This window comes from Chrysochloris asiatica, unplaced genomic scaffold, assembly GCF_000296735.1.
Source record: "Chrysochloris asiatica unplaced genomic scaffold, ChrAsi1.0 scaffold00269, whole genome shotgun sequence".
Lineage (NCBI taxonomy): Eukaryota > Metazoa > Chordata > Mammalia > Afrosoricida > Chrysochloridae > Chrysochloris > Chrysochloris asiatica.
This window is the reverse complement of record NW_006408787.1, coordinates 1,475,089-1,487,469: the sequence shown is the minus strand read 5'-3', so window position 1 is coordinate 1,487,469 and position 12,381 is coordinate 1,475,089. Positions and strand designations below refer to the sequence as shown.

Sequence of the window (12,381 nt, the reverse complement as noted above, 5' to 3'; positions counted from 1 at the left end):
TCTGACCCTCCACCTTACCCAGCATGACATCCTTCTCCAGCGACTGTTCTCTCTGGACAATGTGTCCAAAGTATGAGAGACGAAGCCTAGCCATCCTGGCCTCCAAGGAGCACTCTGGTTGCACTTCTTCCAAAACAAATCTATTGGTACTTGTTCGTTAGAAATACCTTTTTCCAACAACATAAACAACTATACATGTGGACCCAATCCAATGGAGTACATAGGGAATAAATTAACTGCATACGTGAGGAGAAATGATGGAGAAACTGAATATCATCAGTCAAAACAAGACCAGGGGCTAACTGGGGAACAGACTATCATTTGCTCATATGCTGGTTCAAGCTGAAGCTGAAGAAAATTAACACAAGTTCACGAGAGCCAAAATATCACCTTGAGCAAATCCCATCTAAATCTAGAGACCAACTCAATAATATATTTGCTGTATTAGACATGAATGACTGCTTTAGACCAGAAGTGCTGACATCAAGAACATAAACCAGGGAGAAAGCAAAAAGTCATTAAAAACACAGGAAAGAAAGAAACCATGTCAGAGGAATGTTGAACCTGGCTTTTGAGTATAGAGAAGCTAAAGCAACTGGAATGAATTAGAAGTAAAAGAGCTGAACAGATCATTTCAAAGGCAGCTTGACAAGACAGAGTCAAATATTATAATGAAATGCACAAACACCTGGAGTTATGAAACCAAAGGGGAAGAACACACTCGGCATTTCACAAGAAGAAAGAACTGAAGAAAATTTCAAACCTCCACTTGCAATCTTGAAGGATTCTATGAGTAAAATACTGAAAGATATAGGAAGTTTCACATCAAAAGATAGAAGGAATACACAGAGCCACTCTACCAAAAAGAATTAACTGATGCTCAACAATCTCAAGTGGCAGCATATGATCAAGAATCAATGGTACTGAGAGAAGAAGTCCAAGCAGCATGGAAGGCATTGGTGAAAAAACAAGGTTCTAGAAATTAACAGAATACAAACTGATGGAGCGCTGGTGGTGTTCATTCGTCTATGCCAAGAAATATGGAAGACAGATACCTGGACAACTGATTGGTAAAGATCCATATCTGTGCCCATCCCAAAGAAAGGTGGCTCAATGAAATGCAGAAATCATTGAACAGTATCACTAAAATCACATGCAAGTAAAATTTTGCTAAAGATAATGAAAAATGATTGCAACAGTATATCGACTGGGAGCTGCCAGAAATTCAAGTCGGATTCAAAAGAGGACATAGAATGAGGGATATCACTGCTGATGTCAGATGGATATTGGCTGAAAACAGATTATACTAGAGAGATGTATACTTATGCTTTATTGACTATGCAAAAACAGTCTACTCTGTGGATTATAATAAAATATATATAACTTTGGGAAGAATAGCTATTTCAGACCATTTACTTGTGCTCATGAGGAACCTGTACACAGACCAAGACTTCAATCTTTAGCACAGATTCCACCTCAATGTAAAGAAAACGAAACAAAAATTCTCACTAGAGGACCAACAAATAACTTCATGATAAATGGAAAAAAGACTGAAGTTGTCAAAGACCTCACTTTGTTTGCATCCACAAACAACATTCATGGAAGCAGCAGCAGCAAAAAAATAAAATAAAATAAAAAGATTACATTAGGCAAATCTGCTGCAAAAGACCTCTTTACAATATTAAAGTGCAAAGATGCCAGTTTGAGGATTTAGGTGTGACGGACATAAGTCACTGTATTTTCAATCACCTCATATATGTGCAAAAGTTGCACAGTGAATAAGGAAGACCATGCTCTGGTAGCAAAGTGGTTACGAGTTGGACTGCTAATCTTAAGGTCATCAGTTCGAAAGTACCAACGATTCTGTGGGACAAAGATGAGGCTTTCTGCTCTTGTACAGAATTATACCCTCAGAAACCTTATACAGGGTTGTCACATGTCAGAAGTGACTCTATGGCACATAACCACCACCACCATAGAAGAATAGATATATTTGAATTATGGTGTTGGTGAAGACTGCTGAAAGTATCATGAACTGCCAAAAGAGCAAACACATCTGTCTGGAAAGAAGTAAAGTCAGAATGCTCCTTGGATGCGATGACAGTGAGACGTGTTGTCAGGAAGGATTGGTCTCTGGAGAAGGACATCATGTTTTCTCCAGATCATGGAGAAGTGGTGGGTCAACCAAAAAGAGGAAGACCACAATAGAAGCAATAAGAGGTTCAAGCATTAACAATTTTAGAATGCTCAAGATTGGGCGATATTTTGTTGTGTTTTACAGAACTATGCTATGAGTTGGAACCGACTGTACAGCACTATATAGACTGTACTCCAATGTCAGCTGGAGTAAATGATTTATTGAACTTTTACTAATGGTTGAACAATGTGCTAAGTGTTTTACCCACAGTATCTCACTGAGTCCTCACAACAATACTACGATGCAAATATTTTACTTTTCTTCATTTTATAGATAAAAAGCGTCAGTTGTTTACTGTCAAACAAGTAAGAAGGGGAAAGTTAAAATTTAAGCCCAGTTACTTTTCCAGAACCTTTAGAAAATGCTAAACACCTGTAGTTATTGTTTAGCGCCATCGACTCTTAGAAACCCTTTACAGGGTGTCCAAGGAGCAGGTGGTGGGTTTGAACTGCCGACCCTGCAGTTAGTAGTCCAATGTTTATTCTATATCACCACACCAGGACTCCAACCTAAGGGCACATAAAATGTTTTCATTTCAAATGAGGAAATCACATAATTCCACAGGATAGTAGCGTGAAAAGCCAATCTTCTTATGAATTATGGCTTGAACTAGAGATGCAATCTAAGAAATACTGGGAAACTCAAAATATATAGATTATTTCTAAACCTTGTGGTTTTCAACAGTACTCTTTTCCCCATCTTCAAGACTCACCCGGATTATAATACTACAGTCTGGTTCTTTCCGTTCAACATACACTTCAATTAACAAATCTCCAGCCTGAGAAACCTAGAAAAAGGCAAATGTGAAACAGCGTATGTAAGCAAGCACATACATATGACAGTTAAGAAGATTATAAAGCCCTAGTTTTATTGCTATTTTATAATAATGAAATGAGCACAATTGCCCTTATTTTCTGATATGGATGACTAAGGGCAAGGAATTTACTCAAATGTTATAAACAGAGATAATTACAACATGACTTTTAATCTTTTACTTGGAGTTTGGTCTCCCAGAAACCCTCACATTCTTATAGAAATTATTAATCTGGTTGCAATGGCAATATGCTAACACCAAAAACAGAAGTTCTAAGAGTGATCGCCATGTACGCTGCTAGGATAAATGAAACAAAGAGAGAAAAGGAGTCCTAGGTAATTCTGCTTTAGGCTGTTTCCTGGCATAATACCAGTCATTAAAAGGGAAGTTAAGTCCTCCTAAATTTTCAAACTGATCATAGGTATACAGAATGGAAAGGTGAGGATAATTAGGTCAGAACTATATTTAAAGTACAAATAGAGGGCAGTAACTTTAGAAAAAAAAAAAGTGATAGAAGAAGACAGGTATTAAGATTACATTCTTGTTTTAATAATCTTTAGCCAAGCATTATGTGCTATGGTCATTATTCTAGAAGGTACAGTAAGTGAAGGAGACACATGCCAGAAAATTCAAAAAGCATAAAAAATTACTGTTTAGATAGGGTAAGATGGAGAAGGCTAACAAAGAATCATATGCATCTAAAAGAATCTTTGGTAAACCTTTAAAAAAATTTTTTTGAAAGGCAAAATCATGCAGAAATAATAGACATCAATGAGTTTTTATTGTTGCTGTTATTTGCTTTTAATGGCATTAATGGAGAAAAAATTACTCTGAAGTTAAATTTGGATCAGAATATAATCCAATGATAAATTTTTTGGAGGAAAATTTCAGAATGTGTTTTTAAGGACTGTTCTTGATTATTCTACTACTATAAGATTAGAAAACCTAACTTCCAATTTTTCTTCCTAACTTTAGAAGCTACACAAAATATTTTTGGGCAGCAAAGATAGAGTTGACATTTTTGGTTTTCACGATTTTCATATAAACAACTCTCCAGGAAGGACATATTTTAAAAATTAAAAAAAAAAACAAAAAACCACCTACTCAACACACAAAGGACTGAAGCCAAAAAGAAGAATAACTTAGAAATTCAAAGAGGTAAGACAGAGACTGTCAGAAAATACTCTAGAGACGAGTTTTGAATGCATTAGAGAAAAACTCAAGCAAACGAACAATTTTCCAAACTCTTTTACTTTTGTCTCCCAATTACTGTATTTTACAGACAATTTTCTTCTTATTTTTACTAAGATATACTCAGAAACTATTCAAGACTCATATCTTTATAATTAGCATACAAAATATAAAAATTGTTACTACTTTTTTATTAATTACTTTAGGTTAAAATGGGAAGCATACTTCCTTAGGTATTTAAGATAATAGAATTAGTATTTTGCAATGCAGACATTAGAAATGGAAGCCTTATATTTAACCTTCTTCTTATAGACTGATGGCTCTGATAACTTTTCTCATTAATAATGGCTAAGGCAGTACTAAGAACTCAGACTCTGACCAATAAGGGTGCATATGCCTTGTTTTCTGAGTAGTATCGGTGAACAGGACATTTGAACCATTTATTTTATTTATATCGGTACTTGAATTCTACTTACAATTCCCAGTAACTATACGGCTAATGATCAATCTTAAGAAGTTCCAGTGAATATTCACCAAAAGGAAAGGTAGTTTGGAAAATTATAGTACAATGTGAACATATAGATCCAATATAATGTGACCAAGAAAAGATCTAGAAAAGTTGGCTTGAGACAAAAATGAGTGTATTACAAGGACCACATCAGGGACATTACAATTATACAGTAAGTTAATACAGTCATTTAAAAGCATGCAGAGCAAAAGCATATAAGAAATAATTTGTAATTTCTAAGTCATAATGGAAAGAATCATTAAGACTCGGGACTCTGAATTTTCAATTCATTCTAAAATTACATTGGCTTTAGATACGTCTTTGAAATCCGCTGACATTTTCAATGGTGTTTTTACATATGAAATTTGATTTTTTAAAGGAAAACTTATATTTGTGTTTTCCTTTATATTTAAGAATATTTACATTAATATGCTTTGACATTTTGCAGGTAAATAACATGCTGCAGAATTACAGAAAAAAAAAATCCAACAATGATTTAATCTATGCTCTTTTTCATTTTTTCTCATTACTTTTAATATGCTTCCAGTGGAATTTAAAAATAAACACAGCAAATGTCTTCATTTACAGTGGAAGAACATTTATTTATTTAAATTCTTTAGATATCTGACTATTACTACTCACTTGAGTGTCTTTCCATTTGGTAATAAAGCTATTCTCTATGTCCATTTGTTTGACTTGGTCTTCTTTAACCTGTTTAAAATATAATTTGGGAAAATCTAATAATATAGAACACAGGAAGCTAAGGTATTCATTCTTGGGTAACTCTTCAGGATTTTAACATCAACAAATTAAAAATAAATGAGAATGGTCATCTTAATCAACATGTGCCCATATAGCTAGGACTAGAGATAAAACAAGAGCCTAATAAAGTTCAGAATAGTTTCTCATGATTCAACATCAGGCCTACAGACTGATAACAGAACACCCATTGCTAAGGAGATTTAAGAAGCAACAAGGCTGATGAGTGGTTCTGTAAAGTTTATGTAATTGAGAGACAAAACTCATTTCTCCAACTGAAATGTTCATTAAGTGCTCATTACATTTCTAGCATTCAGTTGAAGTTGGGCTTAACGTAACTATGACTACAGCTATTGATTTTCTATTAATTGGAGAGTACCATGAAATAAGAAAGAGAGAGAGCACATAAAGCCACAATTAATTTTTTCCTAAGTATATCATTTCTCAGCATCAGATTTATTGCCAAAAACAGTTGCTACTGATTTAAAACAGTGGGCACATAAAGAGAGAAATAAAAAGGAGATGAAAGAGCAAAGAGAGTTACACCATTCTAGTGTCCAATCCTATACAATACATAAAAACTGCTTTTTTATTAAAATAATTCCTATTTTCTTTGCAAAGGATTCTTATTCTACTGTAGTAAGAATGTAAGAAGTCTACACATTGTAACCTGTGACTTTAACCCATTTGATTTCATGTAATACATCCATAATCCTGAAAGACAACTAATCTTATCTAGAACCATTTCATGCACTATTCAAAAAAGGCTGAATGACAAACTAGCTCTAGCTAGTTAAGTGATGGAGGTTCATCTTTGACTCTCCAAGAAGCAACCAAATCCATTGCTCTGGAATCAGTTCTTATTCAAAGCCACTCAAAAAGACAGAGGACTGTCCCCAAACTTCTCTAAAGCTATAATCTTTATAGAAGCAGTCAGTCACTACTTTCTCCTATAAAGTAGATGGTGGGTTCAAACCACCAACCTTTCAGCTATCAGTAAGCACTTTAACCATGGTATCATCATCAAGGCTTCTTAATTTTGATCCAGGTCCCCCAATTTGAAATACTGTGCTAATTACCTCAATTTTTACTATTTGAATGAAGAAATCATTCTTATTCTAGCAGTTTATTGATAAAACAAGAACATTTTAACTTGAAGTTAAAAGAATAAATACAAGAGTCAAATAATTAAACTGAAATGCCATGGTAAAAGGAATTCAGTATTTTAGAATCTTCCTTTTTTTCCCTATAAAAATAAATAAGTAAAACCTTAAACTGCTTTCAACTGCAGAATTTCACAGCCTGGTTTTTATTACCCAAGTTGTGAAATACATAATTTCACACCTCTAAGCAGACATACTTAATGCATACACATCCTGAAGAGGAAGAAAAAAACAAAAACAAAAACAAAAACATAAAAGCCCTATAAATAGAACAATTCTTTCCAGCAGACACCAGATGGTAAGAAAGTTTTAAAAGGAGCCTGAATATAAATGAATGGCTATAACTTAAAAAGCTAGTTATATCTATAAAATTTAAGAGACAATAACTACCCTTAATTTTAAAATATTCATATAGGCCTCAATAACCCCTACGATACATATACTTGTTTGCATCAAAACTATTCTTAAGAAGGTCAAGATAAAAAATATTTACCTCAAATATTTCAACATAATTATTAATTAGGTCCTCAATAACATTCACTTCTTCACTAGTTTGCCCCTTAGTTTGAAATAAACAAGATGAAAAGACCATAGCCAAATTATGAGCATCCATGTGATTGATTTCTGAGCATTTCTGTACTCTGTTAGAGAAAAACACAGATCACAAAATTGTTAACTATAACATCCATTTATCATTTATTAAAACACACATATTGAAGACCTGTGATAATAAGGGGTTGCTGTGGTGTTCTTGTTGTGTGGTATCTAGTTGCTTCATATTCATATTGTTTTTGCTGTTGCTAGGTGTTGTTGAGTAAGTTTAAACCCAAAGTAACACATCGGTATCACAGAACAAAACACCACCTCATCATGTTGCTACTCTGAGTCCACTGTTGCTGCCACTGTGCCAATCCATTTGGTTGAGGGGTGTCCTTCTTTTTCACTGTCCCTCTATTTTACCAAGTATGACGTCTTTTCCCCAGAGATTAGTCCTATCCGAAATATGAGAGATTAAGTCTGGCCACCTTGGCATCTAAGGAGCATTCTAGTTGGACTTCTTCCAACACAGATTTGTTTGTTATTCTGGCAGTCTATGATACCTTTAATATTCTTCTCCAACACCATAACTTAAATGTAACAATTCTTCTACGATCTTTCTTATTCATTGTCCAACTTGCACATTCATATGAGGCTAAAGAAAAATTCCAAGCCTTGGGTCAGGCGCACTTTAGACCTCAAACTGACATATTTGCTCTTGAACACTTTAAAGAGGTCGTAGGCAGCAGATTTCCCTAATGCAATAAGTTGTTTGATTTCATGACTTCTGCTTCATGAGACTTGATGGTGGATCCAAGCAAAAAGAAGTCCCTGACAACTTCAATGGATACTCCACTCACCATGATGTTGCTTAGTGGTCCAGTGTGACATTATTTTGTCTTTACACTGAGGTGCAATCCATAACAAAGGCTGTGGTCTTTGATCTTCACCAGTAAATATTTTAAGTCTTCTTCACTTTCAGCATGTAAGGTTGTATTATTTGCATATTACAGGTTGTTAATGAGTCTTCCTCCAATCTGATACCAAGTTTTTCTACATATAATCCAGCTTCTCAGATTTGCTCAGCATATGGACTGAATAAATACAGTGAAAAGAATGTAACCCTGGCTCACACCTTTCCCAGTTTTAAATATTCAGTGTCCCCTTGTTTTGTCTGAATGAATGACTGCCTCTTGGTCTTTGTACAGATTCCATTTGAGCATAATTAGACTTCCTGATACTTATTCTCTGCATTGTTGTCCATAGTGTGTCATGATACACACAGGGTGTCCAAGAGTGGTCGGTGAGTTTGAATTTCTGATTTTGCAGTTACTGTTGTTTTTGTTATGTTTTTATTAAGTGCCTTGGAGTAGGTTTTGACTATAGAGATCCAGGAGAGGGTTTCCAGGAAGCAGTTGGTGGGTTTCAACTGACGGCCCTGTGGCTAGCAATCCAATGTTTATCCCTACAGTGTGCCACACTAGGACTCCTAGTCCAGTGCTTATCCTACAGGGTTACATCAGGGTTCATAAAAGATGTAACGGTGATTTAAAAAACACAAAGAAAACTCCACCTGATTCTTCTTTCTAAGTAGTCCCCAGACTAGTTAAGAACATAAAACTATTGTTAAGGAAGAGCTCAGTCAGTTATAAAGTAGTACTTGTTGGTTGATTTAAAGGAAAAACTGGTTCTAGTCAAGGAATTTCAGATAATAGGGCAACCTGTAGTCAAAACATAACGGTGTGTTTGAAGAAGGATGACAGACTGGTAGGAAAGAAGTACAGATGTAAAAGGTATGAGGAGAAGACCTGAGTAGAAAAAAGACAAGAAAAGTACATTGGGAGACATGCATAGTGTTGCTGGTGCTGTTAGCATGTGCCTATGAGTCAATGCTGACTCACAATGATCCTGTAGAGGGCTTCCAAGGAGCCGCTGGTGGATTTGAACCTCCTACCCACTAGCGGCTCCTTGGAAACCCTATACAGACTTTCTACGAGTTAGAACCGACTCACAGGCAATTAAAAACAATACCGTGAGGCTAGCAGGCCAGTGCTTACCCTACACCAGGAGAGTTCCAAATCCTAGGCTCAGGCTAGCTCACTGTTCAGGAATGTGCTTATCAGCTAAGGAAGACTATCTGGCAGCATGTGTTTATCTGGCAATGCAAAATAAGATATTATATCTCAAAAACATTTGAATTTAAAAGTTCTATCACACATTTCTTGGGTTTACAGAAGAATAGTTGTTTATAATGAGATATTTTTTATAGATTTTGTTTCTTCATGAACATAAGAATGCTGGGCAAGATGGTAAGTCACACCCCTTCTTTCTTTATATTTCTTCAGGTTTCAGGAATCTCTCTGCATTTGAAAAAGGGTGCTTTTGGGTCCCATGCTGTCAAATATGATCAAGCAATTTAACTCTTACAATTAGTGGGCCACAACTCTTGCATCTTACAATGAACAATTAAAATGCTCACAAGTATAAGCTATAATCAATACAAAATTAGAGTGGTTATCCTCCCAAAGGGATTTTTATTATTAATAAAAAATGCACTAGATGAGATGTGTAATACATATGAAAATCTGTTAATGCTCTCTATTTATTTGCCACAGTGTATACAGCAGCTGCTAGGCTGCCTATTTAATTATATTTGTAGAATTCTAAATACAGACTAAATAAAGGAGGCCAAACTCCACCAAAGGAAGGAGATAAAACAAGACAAATCTAGAGACTTGTGTCTATAAAAGAACAGAGATTATAGTAGGTACATGGAAAAGTGAATTTGTGTGACAGCAATATATATGATACTGTAAAACTCCTTATAAATTGCCAAGCTGTGTAGCAGAGACAAATAAGGCAGGAGCAATCATCATATATGATTGACGAGATTTCCACCCACTTCTGCACTGTTCCTAGATTGCAAGCATCTGGAATATTAATCTGCAATGTCTACCTGCTACTAGAATCTCAATATCTAACATCTAGAGACAGTGGCTTAATCACACTGTAGGTGAATAATAAATATTTGGTGAATGGACTTAAATAATGATGTTGATTGTGGGTAAATGCTACCGAGTTACTTATGACTCAGATTGATACAATATAGGGTTTCCAAGGAGTGACTTATGGGTTTGAACTGCCAACCTTGTGGTTAGCAGTCCAGTGTTTATTGTGCAATGCCACACCAGGACTCCTAAGTAATAATGTTGTTGTTGTTGTTAAATCCCATCTAGTTGGTTCCAAATCATAGCAATCCTCTATAGGGTCTCAGAAGAGTAGCTGGTAAATTTGAACCACTGACCTTGTGGTTCAAATGACTTTGCAGTCTTGGGTTTATACTACAAGCCACACAAGGACAGTACTGAGAATTATGGATTATTTCGTTAGGGAATGAGTTAAAGGCAAAATCAACTTGATCTCATCTAACTTCTGACATTGCCAACCATTCCTGTCCTCCTTGAGATTTCTTTTCCCTTTGGTACTGAGTTCGTCTTTCTCTTACTCTTAGTTTCTGTGGCTGCCTTAATTTCTGACATAGATGGGTGAAACATACCATTTCCTTTGCTTCTCTCATCTCTTTGACCCCACATTCTCAAATGTTTCTAAATGTCTTAAATGATCTATCAAGACTTACACCAGCTCCTGCCTGCCTAATTTCACAATCTCATCTCCTGGTACTCTTGGTTCCCAAAAGATATCCTTCACTCTTTTCGCATGCTTATATTTCTCTCAAACTAAATTAATATAGCTGTCAATTTGAAGCACAGAAGTAGCCCCTTGACCACAGCATAATCACTTAATATCTCTTCTATGAATTCTATGTTTTTCTGAAACGTTGTTGAGTTGGTTCTGACTCACAACAACCCTGTATAGGGTTTCCAACAAGCAGCTGGAAAGTCTGAATTGCCAAACTTTTGGTTCAAATCTACCTTTTGGTCCAGTGCTTTATCCTACAGCATCACACAAGGACTCCATGTGAATTCTGTATCACCTACTAAATTTATCTACATTAAGATTTATCCCAATATCTCATAGACAAAGAGAAAGAACCATTACAAAGACCATATTTTTATAATATAATGAGAAAACCAGTCTTATAACAACAGACTTTACATGTACGAGAAATTGTTTTTATTGTTATTAAGTGCCATGGAGTTGGTTCTGACTCATTATCAAACCTGCATAGGGATTAAAAGACTTTAAATCTTCATGGAAGCAGAAAGCTTCATCTGTCTCCCAATGAGTGGCTGGTGCACTTGAACCACAGACCTTGTGGTTCACGGTCCAGTGCTTATCATATGGAGCCACCACATTCCCCTATGAGAAGTTGATGTTGTTGTTAAGTGCCTTTGAGTCAATTCTGAACCACAGCGACCCTGTATAGGGTTTCCAAGGAGTGACTGTTGAGCTTGAACCACCGACCTTACGATTCAAACGACTGCAGTCTGGCACATTAACCAGAGAAAACACATTGTGGATACTTTCTAAATCCAGATTCCTAACTGTTCTAATAGAAAGGCATTTATTTACATATAAATGCCATGGTTGCATGTTTTAGCTATTATACCTTGAAAAAACAAAGCACTTTCAGAACTGTTGAACTTCACTTAGCAGAAATACACTTATTTAATTACTCAAAATGGAGTACAAGTTAAGGGTTGAGCCAAAAACATTTTAATTGCTTCTAAAGAAAAGTTTCATTATTTGCATATGAAAAATGACATTTCTGTTTCTTCTTTCCTTGTATCATCAAAAACTGCCCAAAGTAACTAACCATCCTAGAGGCACAACAGTTAAATAATCAGCTGCCAACCCAAAGTTAATAGTTCAAACCCACCCAGTTGCTCCAAGAGAAGAAAGGTCTTCCTTGTAGATTTCAGTCTAGAAAACCCAATGGAGCACTTTTATTCTGTCACCTGGAGTAATTATGATGAAACCAACTCAATGGCACCTAATAACAACAAGAGTATAATTCAGTTTCATAGAAACACTCAGGAGAGTATTTAATCCATGTAATAAGCTAAAAAATTCCTTAACCAAAATTTACAATCAAAATCTTATCGTTGTGTTAGTTGCCCTAGAGTTGGTACTGACTCATAGTGACCTTATGCACAACAGAGCGAAACACTGCCTAGCCTTGCGCCAATCTCACTGTGTAAATCCATCTCATTGGGCATCTTCCTCTATATCGCTGCCTCTCCACTTTACC

The 12,381-nt window shown here is 35.6% G+C and overlaps 1 protein-coding gene across 1 annotated transcript in view; it reads right to left on the bottom strand.

The window, feature by feature from the left end:
* The window catches only part of ARAP2 (ArfGAP with RhoGAP domain, ankyrin repeat and PH domain 2), a 339,747-nt gene that overhangs the window by 68,492 nt on the left and 258,874 nt on the right, over positions 1 to 12,381 (bottom strand). The window contains exons 22-24 of the mRNA XM_006874336.1: positions 7,126 to 7,273; positions 5,353 to 5,421; positions 2,910 to 2,984 (exon numbers count right to left, since the gene is read on the bottom strand). Coding sequence (XP_006874398.1) covers positions 2,910 to 2,984; positions 5,353 to 5,421; positions 7,126 to 7,273 — 292 coding nt within the window. The remainder of the gene's footprint in view (positions 1 to 2,909; positions 2,985 to 5,352; positions 5,422 to 7,125; positions 7,274 to 12,381) is intronic.